Source organism: Sander vitreus, chromosome 21 (genome assembly GCF_031162955.1).
Source record: "Sander vitreus isolate 19-12246 chromosome 21, sanVit1, whole genome shotgun sequence".
Classification (NCBI taxonomy): domain Eukaryota; kingdom Metazoa; phylum Chordata; class Actinopteri; order Perciformes; family Percidae; genus Sander; species Sander vitreus.
Window position 1 is genome coordinate 8,068,289 of NC_135875.1, and position 18,270 is coordinate 8,086,558.

At 39.1% G+C, this 18,270-nt stretch overlaps 1 protein-coding gene across 2 annotated transcripts; it reads right to left on the reverse strand.

The window, feature by feature from the left end:
• Window positions 1-154: 154 nt before the first annotated feature.
• On the reverse strand, window positions 155-17,169 carry LOC144536078 (alpha-N-acetylgalactosaminide alpha-2,6-sialyltransferase 1-like). Of its 2 annotated transcripts, none has more exons than XM_078279006.1 (9): window positions 17,009-17,169; window positions 16,559-16,731; window positions 16,108-16,270; window positions 14,824-14,986; window positions 5,721-5,859; window positions 5,529-5,632; window positions 4,919-5,002; window positions 4,695-4,794; window positions 155-4,395 (listed from the first exon to the last, which is right to left on the reverse strand). In XM_078279006.1, exons 2-9 carry the CDS (start codon window positions 16,685-16,687, stop codon window positions 4,186-4,188), a joined length of 1,092 nt encoding a protein of 363 aa, XP_078135132.1. In that variant the 5' UTR covers window positions 16,688-16,731; window positions 17,009-17,169; the 3' UTR covers window positions 155-4,185. The 2 variants fall into 2 exon arrangements, with proteins under 2 accessions (XP_078135132.1, XP_078135131.1); XM_078279005.1 differs by having other exon boundaries at window positions 16,559-16,778.
• Window positions 17,170-18,270: the final 1,101 nt, after the last annotated feature.

An 18,270-nucleotide genomic window follows, 5' to 3' on the forward strand; every position in this document is an offset into this window, starting at 1 on the left:
GTATTATATAATAATAATATATGATATAATATAATTATAAATTGCATGGATTGCCATGGAATTTAGCACAGACATTATTGTCCCTCTCAGGATGATTTGTAATAACTGTAACCATCTGTCAGCGACCAAGCAGTTAGGCAAGAGGAGTCACAAGAAGATTTCAAAAAAAGAGGTTTTTATTTTACCCACAAAAACATTACAACAAAATAGAAATAAAGTTTGGACCCTTAAAAGAGGTCAAATAAACAAACCGAACTTAAACTCTGAACATAACAAACTCAAAAATACAACTGACCTGTCATAAGAGAAACAAAGGGGGCTTATATACTGGCTGATCAGACCAGGTTTGACACACAGGGGGAGACTAACAATAACACTAATACATAAACTACAAATAACAAAAAAACAACTAAACACTTACTCCAAAAGAAATGTAATCTTAATTAACATTAACCGAATAAATGTTCTAAATACAATACAAATCAAAACTCACATATCTTGGGAAAAAATAAAGCTACCCCCCCAGGCATAACAAGTAGTGGTAGAGTCCAATTTGGCCCCCACCCCTATAAAGCTGCTGTTTTTCCAGATGCCACCCCTTTGTCTCAGCAGCCTTCATGTCTCACCCCAGGGTGTGGAATCCGCAAAACTGGTAAGCTCAAAAGAAAACCATTATAGCAAAAAGACAATCCAAAACTAATAAAGTATATATGTAAACCAAATCCAGTGTCCTGTACGTTATTTAAAACTAAATAAATGTTTACAACAAAATATATAATGTGTCTGAAAAGGTTTAGAAACCAATCTTAAGGAAAACAGCATGAACTGTGAGATAACTGTGAGTGTATGAGGTTACCGCCTTTAAGATGGCTGTGTGGCCACGGCTGTGGCCATCACACCATCCCTTAACTTGTGTTCAATCCAGATGCAAATGCTGATCTGAAGATATTGCATATGACATAGAAATATGACATTAAACGTGCTTGATGCCGTATACCCCAGGGGTTTAAATCATAATCCATAAAGACAACGACTAGTCTTGTTATTATGAATATCTTGAAGTTTTTAAATAAATAGCACCACTTGCTGACTTATTAGAGCAGTGACTACAAAGGTAGAGTATGCAACATCTGTTCAGATAGTAACAACAATGGATGTGATATAATGTTGAGATGAGACAGAGCTCTAACAATACAGAGCAATTTCATTTTATATGCATTTCTTTGTTGATGTGGGTCTGTTTGTGGTTAAAACCTTTAAACAAGAGAACAACATTTATAACGTCAAAAACAAATATCTTGACAGAAAACGTGTGTGATTATTAACTTATATCAAACAATAATGAATTACTGTAAGCTCACAGGACACACACCACACACAGCTGGAAATCAACAAAGATTTATTTTTAAAAAGTGGGAAGCTATGGCCTCTTGTTAAAATAATATTAGTTCAACATTTTGGGAAATAGGCTTATTTGCTTTCTTACTGAGCGTTAGATTAGAAGATACAACTTCCTGGTAAATATGAAGCTACAGCTGGCAAGGCAAGGCAGCTTTATTTGTATAGCACATTTCAGCAACAGGGCAATTCAAAGTGCTTTACATGAAAACAGATTAAAAAATTAAAAGCAGATAAAATACAAGGAAAAAAAATTAAAAAAAATAAAATAAAGTTACAGTGCAGTATGAGAATATAAAAACCCAAAAAAAAAAGCAGATAAAATAGGAATTTCTCTTTATATGCTTATATAGATTGTTGTACAGTGTCAACAATGCAGCTTCAGTATAAGAAATGAACAGTTATTTAAAGAAAGGCAACATCAAAAAGATAGGTCTTCAGCCTTGATTTAAAAGAACTGAGAGTTGCAGCAGACCTGCAGTTTTCTGTGAGTTTGTTCCAGATATGTGGAGCATAAAAACTAAACGCTGCTTCCCCCTGTTTAGTTCTGACTCTGGGGACAATAAGCAGACCTGTCCCAGACGACCTGAGAGGTCTGGGTGGTTCATAGTGTAGTAGCAGATCAGAAATGTATGTTGGCCCTAAACCGTTTAGTGATTTATAAACCAGCAAAAGTATTTTTAAATCAATTCTTTGAGGCACTGGAAGCCAGTGTAGAGACTTCAGAACTGGAGTGATGTGATCCACTCTCTTGGTCTTAGTAAGGACTCGAGCAGCAGCATTCTAAATCAGCTGCAGCTGTCTGATTGATTTTTTAGGGAGACCTGTAAAGACACCGTTACAGTAGTCAAGTCTACTGAAAATAAAAGCATGGACAAGTTTTTCCAAATCCTGCTGAGACATAAGTCCTTTAACCCTTGATATATTTTTAAGGTGGTAATAGGCTGACTTTGTAATTGTCTTAATGTGGCTGTTAAAATTCAGGTCTGAGTCCATGACTACACTAAGATTTCTGGCTTTGTCTGTTGTTTTTAACATTATCGTTTGAAGCTGAGTGCTGACTTTTAATCGTTCCTCCTTTGCTCCAAAAACAACCACCTCAGTTTTTTCATCATTTAATTTAAGAAAGTTCTGGCACATCCAGTCTTTAATTTGTTCAATGCACTTAGTCAGTTGTTGTTTTGGACTATAGTCCCCTGGCAATAAGGTTATATAAATTTGTGTGTCATCTGCATAACTATGGAAACTTATTTTATTGTTTTCCATAATTTGAGCCAGTGGAAGCATGTAGATGTTAAACAGGAGAGGCCCCAGAACGGAGCCTTGGGGAACTCCGCACGTCATATTTGTATGCTCAGATGTATAATTCCCTATAGACACAAAGTAGTCCCTATTCTTTAAATAAGACTCAAACCACTTTAGTACTGAGCCAGAAATGCCAACCCAGTTTTCCAATCGGTCTAGTAATATGTCATGGTCAACCGTATCAAATGCAGCACTGAGATCAAGTAATACCAAGACTGAAATTTTGCCACTATCTGTGTTTAAGTGGATGTCATTAAAGACTTTAACAAGAGCTGTCTCAGTGCTGTGGTGTGGTCGAAAACCCGACTGGAAGGCATCAAAACTGTTGTTTAGTATGTATATATGTGTATATACGTGTGTGTGTGTGTGTGTGTGTGTGTGTGTGTGTGTGTGTGTGTGTGTGTGTGCTTGTGTGTACATGTGTCATTAACATGTAAGCAGCATTTAAATGTTGTAGATGGTCGAGGTAGGGTTAGTTTGAACTATTTAATATCTTGTTTCGTTGTTTAATCTGTAACAATGCATATGTTAAAAGCTGATATTTGCATGATAAATCACAATAAGTAAGTAAAAAGATGTGAGGTAAAAAGTGCAATATTTCCTTCCGAACTGCAGTGAAGTATAAAGTACCTGGAATTACTGAGGTAAAGTACAGTACTTTTTCAGCACTGGTGCCATTTGGTCAAATATGAAGTTAGCGGGTTGTTTACACATTTTTACAGACTGACATTTTATTTCTATGATCCCACACTTTTATCATATTTTTAATTCACAACTCACTACATAGATGGGTTTCTGGGCGAAGTCATTGTGAGATGTGCGCGGCTGCGCGCATGTGGGGGGTAAGAAAGAAAGAGAGGAAAAAAACTCCCTTTCAATTGTGCAGAATTAGCTTTTTAGATAGCTGACAGCTATCATAACATAAGACATTGCAATATATATCTGGTTTATGGTATATCTTGGTGGTAATCACTACAACAACAGTACACAGTTAGCTTACATGCTAACATGGACAATACCAAGAAAGAAAGGGCTTTGTGTTCTTAACTTGTCCACAGCGGGAATTTCATATATGCTAACGTAACTCGTGTGAGGGCATTTCAGTGCTCGTAATCTGTAAAATAAACACAGATAATTTCTCACTAACTGTAAGAACTAATTTTGTCTATTATCTACTAACGTTACAGCATTTAGTATTTATATAATAGATCATGTATACCCTAAGGGATGTCCTACCTTTTATTCAGTGTCTGGCTTTATTGCAGTTTGTCACCTCACCTTGTGTAGGGTGAGGTGTTGTATTCCCGCTAACCCCATATCAATGAGGGTCGAATAAATATAGAAATATCTGAGAATGTCTTACTAAGACGGAGAAACACCTTAGGATAGTATGTAGTATGTCTCGCAGGGTTTCTGTAAACAATACGAATTTAAAACAAAATGAACTACATTGTTGATGCCATTGCTTCCATTCTCAGTGTATCAGTGTTGCTTTGGCTTTTTTGTCCCTGTTTCTGACTCTGTTCTTTGATATAGCTTAATTATTTTGCTGTCATGTAGTTTTTTCCACACGTTTTTCTCCAGGATATAGTCATGGTTGGCGTAGAGAATGACAGGGGTTTTAATATTTTTCTCAAAGTAGTAAGTTGAGTATTTCTCGTAGTCCTCAGTCATGAATCCATATGCATTCACCTGAGAACAACAAAAACAGAGAACAGGAACTAAATGATTTGTTAAAAGAACGGTTTGACATTTTGAAGAATTAGCTCATTCATATTCTTGCCAAAAGTTGAATGAGAAGATCGATACTACTCTTATGTCTGTTTGGAAAATTGGAAGCTACAGCCAGCATATGGTTAGTTTAGCTTAGCATAAATACTGGAAACGAGGGAAAAAACTTGCTTGGCGCTTGGCTCTGTAATCTGCCAATCAGCAGATAGAACTCACTAACAGTAGCTGTAGATGGCATGTATACATGTTTAATAACTTACAGTGTCACAGGTATGCAGAGCCAGGAAGAGAGTGAATGCCCCATTGCTTGGTCTGACTATTGCCCAGTATGAACCATTCAGATCAGGAGACTTTAAGAACCTGTGGGAAATGAACAGTGTCAAGTGAACATACATTAAAAATCATTCTACAAACAAAGTTATCGTTGTAATTATAAACCATTAAAAGTAAAAATATTTTGGTATGATTGTGAGCAGAGGTTGACCTGTTTCGAATGTATCTGAGGAAATCCTGGTGCAGAACATAGAAGCGGGTCTCATTGTATTGCCCGGCATAGTACGTCCATGGCCTACAGGGTTAAAATATGACAGAATAATGCAAAGCTAGCGTTCTTGTCTGTACAATGCAGTTAATTCTTTCTGCTGGAAGTTGAGGCAAAATGGGAGCAGGAAGGCACCTCAAGTTACATTTTGCTCTTGGTAATGAGTTTTGCTTCTAGATTGGCAGATTAAATTACCCTATTTTTGAAAGGGAGTTTGGTGACTTTCTGCCTGAGCCACAATGGAGCGTATACTGTAGTGTATATTGTGTACACTACAGTATACATGTGTTTAACATGACTTGTTACCTCCATAAAATGTACTAACTGATGCCTGATTGCCTGATTTCACTAATTTAGGAACTTGTGAGTAAAATTACTTTCAAAATAAATGTTTACCTGCATCAGCTATGAGACTGTTTCCATAAACATGGTGACCTGGCAACACATCTTCAAGCCTAGTCCAATATGTTCCAGCACTGGATATGCTGTGTTTTTGTGTTTGTGTGTGTATGTTACTCTCTTCTAAGTTGTTGTGATAAGAGTTGATATTCACCTCATGTTTTCATATGAGCCAGCAGTGATTCTTTCTCCTTTGAGAAGACCCTTGAGCCAATTGAAATCCCTCATCCCCTCAGGAACCATCACGTATTTTATACCCTGTCAAAAAGAAGAGGATGACAGATAAGTGTGTATGTGTGGGGTATAAACCATTATGATATTACACATAACATACAAGTTTGAGTACCTCATCATGAGGGACAGTAGTATATCCAAAATCCTTGAAGAAATACAGCGCAGATGTGATGGAGTGGGCCGTGTGAATGTACACCGATGTTCTGTTTCCTACGTCTTCCTCGTAACCTTTGGTGATTGCACCGTTCATCCTGCCGCACAAACAGATCCAAATGTGAGAGTGGCCTTTGTAAATTAAATTAAACAATTAAACAAAAGCAAATCAATGCTAACAAAGTCTCAGGTCCAGATCGTATCACTGCTTTTCTATTAAAAACATGTGCAGATGAATTGGCGCTTGCCTGGTACCCCATTTTCCAGAGGTCCCTAGATTCCCACATCATTCCAACCCAATGGAAAAAGGCAATCATCACACCTGTCCTTAAGAAACCCTGTCCACAGGAGAATAATGATTATAGACCCATTGCTCTAACCTCTGTTGTGATTAAGTGTATGGAGAAGCTCATGGTGAGCAACTACAGCTGTATGTAGGCCCACAGCTAGATCCCTTCCAGTTCACATACACAAACCAGAGAGGCACTGATGATGTTATTAACAGTATAGTGCACCTAGTGACAAAACACCTGGAGAATCCTAGGGCCTATGCTAGACAGTTGTTTGCAGTGTTGTAGTACTCAAGACCGATGTTAAGACCAATTTTTAAAGGTCTCGTCTCAGAATCGACTGCATTTATACTCGGTTTTGTCCTGGTCTCGGATGAAGAGGACTCATGATTTTATTTTAAAACCGGTCAAGACCACAACTGCAGGGATTTGGCTAAATTGTCTGTGCATTGTCTGATTTAGCCCTATGTGTTAAAACTTGCAAATGCAAGCAATAACTTGACTCATATCTAATTTGAAATTTGTTACCGTAAACCCCCCTCTCCCCTTTACACACAGAAAGTGAATGCGTGAGACAGTAGAAGAAGCTCTAGCTGTCACAAATATGGTGATGACTTGGTCTCAGTTTAGGTGGTCACGACTACAACACTGGTTGTTTGTAGATTTCCGTTTAGCCTTTAACACCCTACAGCCTCATGTTCTCCTGAATACACTAGTGATGAATGTCAACGCCTTAATCACTGCATTGTACCACTCGTCCTCACCAACTGTAGGCCTACCCAGCAGGTCAGAGTCAACAGGACCCTGTCTGAAACCTTGACCATCAGTACTACTGGTGCTCCCCCAGGGGTGTGTCAGTTCCCCAGTCCTGTTCACCCTGTACACTAATGAATGTATGCAGCACTACTAACAATTATATGATAACCTTTTCCGATGATACAGCCATCCTGGGCCTTATGACTCACACATCAGATACAGATGTGTATAAAACTGAGATCCAGAACTTTGTCCAGTGGTGCGACAAACATTCTGGGAACCAAAAGAAAACTTCCCACTAAAAACATTACAAGAACAGTGTATGATTACATTCTCAGAATGTTCTTGGAACAAAAATATTCTGGTTGGGTAAGTACTTCAGGGGCCCCTATCCACAAGTTCCCAGTACTGGGAACGCCCAATAAAAACAAAACAATTGAATGACTGAGCACCTTGTTAGCGATTAAGCAGAAAGAGGAGGCGTGTTCCGGCACAAACGTTCCCTAGTGCTATTTTTCAGAAAACAATTCCGCCACAGACCAGGAAAAACCTAGTCTAAAGTCAGTGGTGTGTTACTCAGATGCCATTTTAAGGGCGCATGCTTGGCCATCTCACGGACCCAGCAGAGACAGAAGAGCTGCATCATCTATAGTGAGGTAATCTCAGTCTAATGTTAGACTACATTGCAAAAATATCACCATGCATTCATAACCTCATGATTCAGTGAGAGTGAGGATTTTACACTTTTTTTTCTCATAAAGAGTTTCTGTACAGATTAAACAAACAAGATACAATGTTACTTAGTTAGCTTTGGACCCTGTTTCCAGTCTTTATGCTTAGCTAAGGTAAGCAGCTGCTGGCGGTAGCTTAATTCTTAGCGTACAAACATAAGAGAGACATTAATTGCCCCATCTCCCTGCAAGAAAGTGAAAAAGCATAATCCTCAAAATGTCAAACTATAGAACTGGGCAATATGGCTACAAAAAATATCCAATTTCCAACAGCTAATTGTTTTTCTAAGTTTGATAATAAAGCCTGCAGGACTTTTTAAAGGTAGAGCGTAAAATAAATAACACATAATACGGGAAAATCTAGTGCAGACTGGTAGGATGTTTACAGCCGCAAATACAGAAATAATTTAAAACAATATCCTAGAGTAACTTTTACCTAAAATAACCAAAACAGGCTGTTTACTCACATTACCAGCTTGAGAAGGATCTATCACTACTCAAGGTTGTAAATGCTGCCAAAGAAGGATATAGTACAGTATTGGCTTGTGGGTAAATCATTTTGTATATTAAATTGTTTTAATATAATAAATGCATTACATTGTTATAATCTTTATCAATGTAAGCTTGAGGTTAAAGTCTTGCTCTGGTGATTAGTTGAGCAGTTTGATTAAGTGTTTAAAACAATTTAAAGCGTAACTCTCACCAAAATGCAACCTAGGGTCTTATTGTGACTGTACCCGAGTCAAACTTTCGTTTAAAAGCATATTTAGGACGGAATCGCCACTTTTAAGATTTACCGTATTTTTGTTTTTTGGTCAAATGGTCTTTTGAATGGGAGTGCTAGGGGCACTTTTATGCTAGCCTCAAAAACGCCTTAATCACTGCATTGTACCACTCGTCCTCACCAACTGTAGGCCTACCCAGCAGGTCAGAGTCAACAGGACCCTGTCTGAAACCTTGACCATCAGTACTACTGGTGCTCCCCCAGGGGTGTGTCAGTTCCCCAGTCCTGTTCACCCTGTACACTAATGAATGTATGCAGCACTACTAACAATTATATGATAACCTTTTCCGATGATACAGCCATCCTGGGCCTTATGACTCACACATCAGATACAGATGTGTATAAAACTGAGATCCAGAACTTTGTCCAGTGGTGCGACAAACATTCTGGGAACCAAAAGAAAACTTCCCACTAAAAACATTACAAGAACAGTGTATGATTACATTCTCAGAATGTTCTTGGAACAAAAATATTCTGGTTGGGTAAGTACTTCAGGGGCCCCTATCCACAAGTTCCCAGTACTGGGAACGCCCAATAAAAACAAAACAATTGAATGACTGAGCACCTTGTTAGCGATTAAGCAGAAAGAGGAGGCGTGTTCCGGCACAAACGTTCCCTAGTGCTATTTTTCAGAAAACAATTCCGCCACAGACCAGGGAAAAACCTAGTCTAAAGTCAGTGGTGTGTTACTCAGATGCCATTTTAAGGGCGCATGCTTGGCCATCTCACGGACCCAGCAGAGACAGAAGAGCTGCATCATCTATAGTGAGGTAATCTCAGTCTAATGTTAGACTACATTGCAAAAATATCACCATGCATTCATAACCTCATGATTCAGTGAGAGTGAGGATTTTACACTTTTTTTCTCATAAAGAGTTTCTGTACAGATTAAACAAACAAGATACAATGTTACTTAGTTAGCTTTGGACCCTGTTTCCAGTCTTTATGCTTAGCTAAGGTAAGCAGCTGCTGGCGGTAGCTTAATTCTTAGCGTACAAACATAAGAGAGACATTAATTGCCCCATCTCCCTGCAAGAAAGTGAAAAAGCATAATCCTCAAAATGTCAAACTATAGAACTGGGCAATATGGCTACAAAAAATATCCAATTTCCAACAGCTAATTGTTTTTCTAAGTTTGATAATAAAGCCTGCAGGACTTTTAAAGGTAGAGCGTAAAATAAATAACACATAATACGGGAAAATCTAGTGCAGACTGGTAGGATGTTTACAGCCGCAAATACAGAAATAATTTAAAACAATATCCTAGAGTAACTTTTACCTAAAATAACCAAAACAGGCTGTTTACTCACATTACCAGCTTGAGAAGGATCTATCACTACTCAAGGTTGTAAATGCTGCCAAAGAAGGATATAGTACAGTATTGGCTTGTGGGTAAATCATTTTGTATATTAAATTGTTTTAATATAATAAATGCATTACATTGTTATAATCTTTATCAATGTAAGCTTGAGGTTAAAGTCTTGCTCTGGTGATTAGTTGAGCAGTTTGATTAAGTGTTTAAAACAATTTAAAGCGTAACTCTCACCAAAATGCAACCTAGGGTCTTTTTGTGACTGTACCCGAGTCAAACTTTCGTTTAAAAGCATATTTAGGACGGAATCGCCACTTTTAAGATTTACCGTATTTTTGTTTTTTGGTCAAATGGTCTTTTGAATGGGAGTGCTAGGGGCACTTTTATGCTAGCCTCAAAATAGCTATTTTTAAAACACTAAGAAAGCTCGACACAACATGAAACTTTGCTCGAAGTATCACCAGGGGCTCTACAACATTGTTTGTGTACCCAGAGTCTACTAAAAAGAAAGGTTTTGAACAACTCACCGTAGGTCTTGTTGTTTCCGGGCCGCTACCACCCCAGCAGTCAAAACAAGTCGATATCCGAATGCAAATGAACGGACTCCATATGAGACTCCTTTTTCAACTACAAGGTCAATATTGTTTTTCAATAACGACAAAACAAGAAATAATCTGTGCATTTATATGGAACCAAGCTTTAGGAGCTTTCCATCTTTACTCTCCTCCCTGTTATGTTGCATTCGGATATCGATTGTTTTTGACTGATAAAATGGCTGCAGCCGGAAACAACAAGATCTACGGTGAGTTGTTCAAAACCTCTCTTTTTAGTAAACTCTGGGTACACAAACAATGTTGTCAATGCTTTCGTTAAGGTGTAGAGCCCCTGGTGATACTTCGAGCAAAGTTTCATGTTGTGTCGAGCCTTCTTAGTGTTTTCAAAATAGCTATTTTGAGGCTAGCATAAAAGTGCCCCTAGCACTCCCATTCAAAAGGCAATTTGACCGAAAAACGAAAATACGGTAAATCTTAAAAGTGGCGATTCCATCCTAATTATGCTTTTAAACGAAAGTTTGACTCGGGTACAGTCACAAAAAGACCCTAGGTTGCATTTTGGCGAGAATTACGCTTTAAAAAGTCCAAAGGACTGTAGTTGTGGGAGCTATGTACTTTGTACTCAAGGGCGTAAATCCCAGGGGGGTCGGGGGGGTCAGGACCCCCCCCCCCATCTAAGGGTTGTCCCCCCCTAGAAATATCATTCTGAGGGAGGCCAGGGACAGTCAGATGGAGAGTCTCAGGGAGACCAGGGACAGACAGGTGTAGAGTCTCAGGGAGACCAGGGACAGTCAGGTGTAGAGGCTCAGGGAGACCAGGAACAGACAGGTGTAGAGTCTCAGGGAGACCAGGGACAGTCAGGTGTAGAGGCTCAGGGAGACCAGGGACAGACAGGTGTAGAGTCTCAGGGAGACCAGGGACAGACAGGTGTAGAGTCTCAAGGAGATCAGGGACAGTCAGGTGTAGAGTCTCAGGGAGACCAGGGACAGTCAGGTGTAGAGTCTCAGGGAGACCAGGGACAGTCAGGTGTAGAGTCTCAGGGAGACCAGGGACAGTCAGGTGTAGAGTCTCAGGGAGACCAGGGACAGACAGGTGTAGAGTCTCAAGGAGATCAGGGACAGTCAGGTGTAGAGTCTCAGGGAGACCAGGGACAGACAGGTGTAGAGTCTCAAGGAGATCAGGGACAGTCAGGTGTAGAGTCTCAGGGAGACCAGGGACAGTCAGGTGTAGAGTCTCTGGGAGACCAGGGACAGTCAGGCGTAGAGTCTCAGGTAAGCGTGTTGAGCTCAGTTCATATTTTTGGAGGTGTGTGTCTGTCAGGGTGAGCAGATGAGCTTTACCAGTGGCTCACTAATTTACATTATGATCAGCTAATTGTGCTAAGTGTACAAAAGCATTGTATTTCTTTTATATGGGGACACTTTTTCAAAATAAGTCATTATGTTTTAAGGTATTTTTGTGGCTTGATTATAAACAACTTAAAAATAAATACATGATTTTAAAGAAGAATATTTCGTTCAAATTAGTCAGCTTTTTTATTGAATCAAGAGAAACGCTGAAAAGAAGGATAATGGTACAGTCTCCATGCTACACTAATGATAGTATTAAGGCTTTCCTCTGTGAACACATGTCCTCTACGAGTATAATTGTGGCTGTATTATTTGTGTCCTTTTCAAAAATTGCTCTTCAGAAATGTTATGTTTATTGTCCTTCCCCCCCCCCTTACTGTCAGATCAGATTTACGCCCATGTTTGTACTATGACGTGTGTAGAAACCACCGGTGTGGCTAGAACCGGCTTTCATTAAATATGTCTTTGTTCACTTGACAGATCTTTATAACAGCAGTGAAGGAAAGCAACATCCTGGTTCCTTGTTGACCCACAAGCTAAGCAAAGTCAAAGCTGACAACCATAATCCATAATCTTTGCAGTTTGAGAGTGGTTTGTTTCAGTCAGCCAAAGTATGTAAGCAAACTACGCTATTGGTCAGTGTAACAGCTCAGTGCACTCCCATAATAAGTACACTGACAAATAAAGCGAACAAAATATTTGCTCACCAGTAAATACCTGGTAAATATTTGAGTTAACAGTAGAAGGTGTGAGATTTGTCAGGTCAAGTCAGGTTCATTTATATAGCACATTTAAAACCACCGAAGTTGACCAAATTACTGTACAAATTGAAGTGCACAACACAACCACAAAAATAAAGCAAAAGGAGTAAAAGAAAATAAAAAAAATATAAATAATAAATAAAAATAAAGCAATAAATGCAAAAAATACAGTACAATATCATATTAAGATGCTACAAACCTCTAAGAGCAACCAAAGGCCATTGAGAACAAATATGTTTTGAGACGTGTTTTAAAACTGTCAGTGGAGGGGGAACATCTGAGACAAAGTGGGAGACTATTCCAAAGCTTTGGAGCTGCCACAGAAAAGGCACAATCTCCCTTACCCACTAACCTCGATCAAGGAACAGTTAAAAATAATTGATTTGAGGATCTAAGAGGCCTGCAATTGGACATTGTATTGCATTGGACAATTTGTGACAGACTGTTGTATCGCCAGCAACAACAAGACCTACGGTGAGTTGTTCAAAACCTTTCTTTTTAGTAGACTCTGGGTACACAAACAATGTTGTAGAGCCCCTCGTGATACTTCGAGCAAAGTTTCATGTTGTGTCGAGCCTTCTTAGTGTTTTCAAAATAGCTATTTTGAGGCTAGCATAAAAGCGCCCCTAGCACTCCCATTCAAAAGGCAATTTGACCGAAAAACGAAAATACGGTAAATCTTAAAAGTGGCGATTCCATCCTAATTATGCTTTTAAACGAAAGTTTGACTCGGGTACAGTCACAAAAAGACCCTAGGTTGCATTTTGGCGAGAATTACGCTTTAAAAAGTCCAAAGGACTGTAGTTGTGGGAGCTATGTACTTTGTACTCAAGGGCATAAATCCCAGGGGGGTCGGGGGGGTCAGGACCCCCCCCCATCTAAGGGTTGTCCCCCCCTAGAAATATCATTCTGAGGGAGGCCAGGGACAGTCAGATGGAGAGTCTCAGGGAGGCCAGGGACAGTCAGGTGTAGAGTCTCAGGGAGACCAGGGACAGTCAGGTGGAGAGTCTCAGGGAGACCAGGGACAGACAGGTGTAGAGTCTCAGGGAGACCAGGGACAGTCAGGTGTAGAGTCTCAGGGAGACCAGGGACAGTCAGGTGTAGAGTCTCAGGGAGACCAGGGACAGTCAGGTGTAGAGTCTCAGGGAGACCAGGGACAGTCAGGTGTAGAGTCTCAGGGAGACCAGGGACAGACAGGTGTAGAGTCTCAAGGAGATCAGGGACAGTCAGGTGTAGAGTCTCAGGGAGACCAGGGACAGACAGGTGTAGAGTCTCAGGGAGACCAGGGACAGTCAGGTGGAGAGTCTCAGGGAGACCAGGGACAGTCAGGTGGAGAGTCTCTGGGAGACCAGGGACAGTCAGGTGTAGAGTCTCAGGTAAGCGTGTTGAGCTCAGTTCATATTTTTGGAGGTGTGTGTCTGTCAGGGTGAGCAGATGAGCTTTACCAGTGGCTCACTAATTTACATTATGATCAGCTAATTTAACAAGTGTACAAAAGCATTGTATTTCTTTTATATGGGGACACTTTTTCAAAATAAGTCATTATGTTTTAAGGTATTTTTGTGGCTTGATTATAAACAACTTAAAAATAAATACATGATTTTAAAGAAGAATATTTCGTTCAAATTAGTCAGCTTTTTTATTGAATCAAGAGAAACGCTGAAAAGAAGGATAATGGTACAGTCTCCATGCTACACTAATGATAGTATTAAGGCTTTCCTCTGTGAACACATGTCCTCTACGAGTATAATTGTGGCTGTATTATTTGTATCCTTTTCAAAAATTGCTCTTCAGGAATGTTATGTTTATTGTCCTCCCCCCCCCCCCTTACTGTCAGATCAGATTTACGCCCATGTTTGTACTATGACGTGTGTAGAAACCACCGGTGTGGCTAGAACCGGCTTTCATTAAATATGTCTTTGTTCACTTGACAGATCTTTATAACAGCAGTGAAGGAAAGCAACATCCTGGTTCCTTGTTGACCCACAAGCTAAGCAAAGTCAAAGCTGACAACCATAATCTATAATCTTTGCAGTTTGAGAGTGGTTTGTTTCAGTCAGCCAAAGTATGTAAGCAAACTACGCTATTGGTCAGTGTAACAGCTCAGTGCACTCCCATAATAAGTACACTGACAAATAAAGCAAACAAAATATTTGCTCACCAGTAAATACCTGGTAAATATTTGAGTTAACAGTAGAAGGTGTGAGATTTGTCAGGTCAAGTCAGGTTCATTTATATAGCACATTTAAAACCACCGAAGTTGACCAAAGTACTGTACAAATTGAAGTGCACAACACAACCACAAAAATAAAGCAAAAGGAGTAAAAGAAAATAAAAAAAATATAAATAATAAATAAAAATAAAGCAATAAATGCAAAAAATACAGTACAATATCATATTAAGATGCTACAAACCTCTAAGAGCAACCAAAGGCCATTGAGAACAAATATGTTTTGAGACGTGTTTTAAAACTGTCAGTGGAGGGGGAACATCTGAGACAAAGTGGGAGACTATATTTCTCTTACCGAAAAACATAATCATGAGCATCGATCTCTTTTCCCATTTTAGAGCCATTGAGGATCCCCGCATTGCCCACCACAGCACAGTGCACACACCCATCACCCCCTGGCTTTGGAAGGAGCAGTGGCTCTTTTGGCTTTGGGATCAACTTTACTGAAGCCATCACATCTGCAAAAACAAGTAAAAAACAAAACAAAAAAACATCAAATACATAATGTGTTTTAAAATGCAAAACAGTTACATATAACCAGAACACTTTCTGCAGTCAAATCTCACAAGCATATTGCTAATGTCTAGGTGGTTGCAATTGTGTTATAGGGCCTACTTGAAGTAGCTTTAATTAATATTTTTTATAGTAACAATGTATTAAATGATGATGTGAAAGTGACCACTTATGAACCTACAGAGAATTATCAACTCAATCTGCAGCTCATCACGGCTTTACGGAGCTTTAACATTTTGTATCAGCTCATAGTTTAGATTTCCGGCTCCCAACTTTAAAGTTTTGGTTCACTCTCACCGTGTTGCTTTCAGTAGGCAACTGTTTTCAGCAAAATAGCTCTAAAACCTCTCTGTTCACTACCTGCTCAGCAGCAAACCATAGAGAGACAAAGTTGGGAATTAGCTGGTGAACATAGTGGAGCATATATCTCCTAAAAGAGAGTGAGTATTGAAGTACTGAAATTCTTCAGATGACTACAAACACGACTCCTGACTAATAATGTTGCTCCGTTTCTGCTCTTAACCCTGTCTCCTAAAAATTACGTTCCCATACCACTAAGCGGCTTATCTCGTTTTAAGGGGAAACATATTTTGTCCTGTATTATGTTTGTTGTCAACATGTCACAAATTCTATCTAACTACTACTTATTGCTTTTCTAATCCAAATCCACATGGGCTGGGTCAAAGAAACACAGGATTTCTCCCAGCAGACCGCTGTTTGTGTACCGTGTGAAAACAAAGTAGCTTTAACAACATTATGAGGGGATAATGTCAGATGTGATTTTCAGCTTGTTCAGCTGCCCCTAAAAAGCCAAACATTGTGTGAATGTGTTTAAGAGGAGCAGAAGTTTGGCAATACCCAGGAGAAGAAAATACTGTAAGTCCACCATAAGTGCCATAACAACCACACCACGCACAGCGATTATGAAATACATTCTTAGCACACATCTGTCTCACACAGACACAAAGTGAGCATTATTAGAGGGAGCCCAAGATTTAAGATTTCAACTTCCTTGTAATTGTTGTGTACATGACAATGAATCATTTGAAACTTGCGAAACACTTACCATCATACTTGTACTCCATAAAACCAAAAGGATTGTTAAAATGTGAAAGCCGATTCCACTCGCTCATGTTGATACTGTCTTTGTGCAGAAACAAACGTACGTTGGGGAGGAAAGCCTTCTTGAAGCTCTCAACCTCAGAGTTTCGCAAAGACTGGGCACATGTCTGAGGATGTAGGATAAGTTATAAAATAAAAAATAAAAACATAGATGATTTTCACCCTGTAACCAGTGATTTAATAAAGGATCTCTTACAGCTGAAGAAACAGCAGGCAATAAGATTGGCAAGAAGCCAAAGTAAAAAGGTAAATTTAAAACTACAATTGCTGCAGTAATAACATATCCATGCAGTTCACACCAATGACACCCAAACACATGGCTGTGCAAATAACCCACTCACACAAAGTTAACACATTCATGATATTCCTGTCCCATCTCGTCATAACATGCTTACTGTCTGCCTGGGTGGTGCATCGTGGTTATAAACATCATCAAAATCCCACTGAGGAAGCTTCGTGAAGGAGGTTTTGGAGAGTACGGGCATGGGAGTCTCAACCACAGCACCAAGTGTAGAGCGTCTCATCTGATCAGTTTTTAGCTTTGTTTTTGTGGAATCTGCTTTTTTTGCTGTATGTGTAAACACAACAGGGGGCGGATTCGAGAAAGTAGTCCAGCTGATGTGGAAATTTGACAAAGAGCAATAGATGCAACATACAAGAATTAGCAAGATATACTTTAAAAGGACTTAAATGGAAAAACCATACCTGGAAATGTGCTGATACACATTTCTTTGATGACAATTTCACAGGATTAGAAATGTATTAATGAAAAAAATGTATAATATCTAATAATAGAGAAGTTCCCTTCTTTCCCCTAAAGTCTTTCTAGACTAAATGCAACTTACCTGATGCTGCTTAATGATTGGCCCCATGATAAAAGAAAAAGTACAATGCAAACTGAGATCACAAGCAGCAAAGAAAAACAACTGGAGGTTTGGACTGCCATCCCTGAGACTGAGAACTGGAGGCTTTGCTGCTCAATTTAATACTGAGTAATACTGAGCGTTTGCGTTCGCTATTTGAGCCCAGGTAGAAAACGTAACCTGACACCCTGTCATCAGACATTATTGGTGGGCAGGGTTATAGCAGAGTTTACCAATTAGAGACACACACACTAAATTTTGTTGTATTTATCTAGAAATGCTGTCCTTCAGACGTGCCACAAACATGAGGGTAAACACACACACACACACACACACACACACATTATCTGTTTTTTACACAACAGAGGGGAACTTGTGCAAAAACAACTTTACAGGATTTGTACCTGTTACAGTTAACTTACAACAGGGAATTTAAAAAAAGTAATGTAAGAAATTAATGAATATTTTTTCATTTGATTATAATATAAAACAAAACAAAACAAAAGTCCTTTATCCCTTTTATTTACTTATGGGTAGCTATAAAATGCTGTTTTGGTTTATTCTTCATGTGGCTGACAGGTGGATGCTACAGCAATATAACAACATAATAAAACAAAGTACATCATATGAAAAACAAATGAGAGTGGTAGCTGAGTCGAATACTGTGAACAAATGTATTTAAATATTTGGTGTACTGGAGTAGTCCTTTAGCGTTCACGGGTTAAAGGAGCGCCTTTAAAGGGAAGATCCTAAAAACACGAAGAGGCGTCTCAGATGGAGTAGAGTCTGAGCTGCTCCTTCATTTCTCCCTCGGACACCTCCTCAAACGTCTCCTGGTTGTCTCTCATGTTGCACCCTGGGAAGACAAATATAAGACTCAGAATCAGATTTAATACAGGGAATTTGACTCCGGTTAGTTGTTGCTCTCAAAGTACTGTACATACACAGAAATAGACATACGGCTAAAAACAAGGACAACAAAGCTAAACAAGGTAAAGATAAACATTTAATCATTTAAGTGTATGTACAACACATGCATATGCATACACATACGTACACATGTAAACAAACAGCTCTGAGGATTGTAAACCGTAAGAAACAGCATGTAAAAGTGCAAGTGGTGCTGAAATAAATTAAGATTTAAATTAGAATTATTATTATTAATATAACTGGTTGTTTATATATATAGTTTAGCTAAGGTGAATATGACAGTATATTTGACAGATATTGCATGTTTAAATTAT

Coding starts and splice junctions, on each gene's coding strand:
- LOC144536078 (XM_078279005.1), bottom strand. CDS start 17,109: ATGGCAGTCCAAACCTCCAGTTGTTTTTCTTTGCTGCTTGTGATCTCA. Junction 16,779..17,008: donor CAATCATTAAGCAGCATCAG/GTAAGTTGCATT, acceptor TTTCCACATCAG/CTGGACTACTTTCTCGAATC. Junction 5,860..14,823: donor GCTCATGATTATGTTTTTCG/GTAAGAGAAATA, acceptor TTTGTGCGGCAG/GATGAACGGTGCAATCACCA.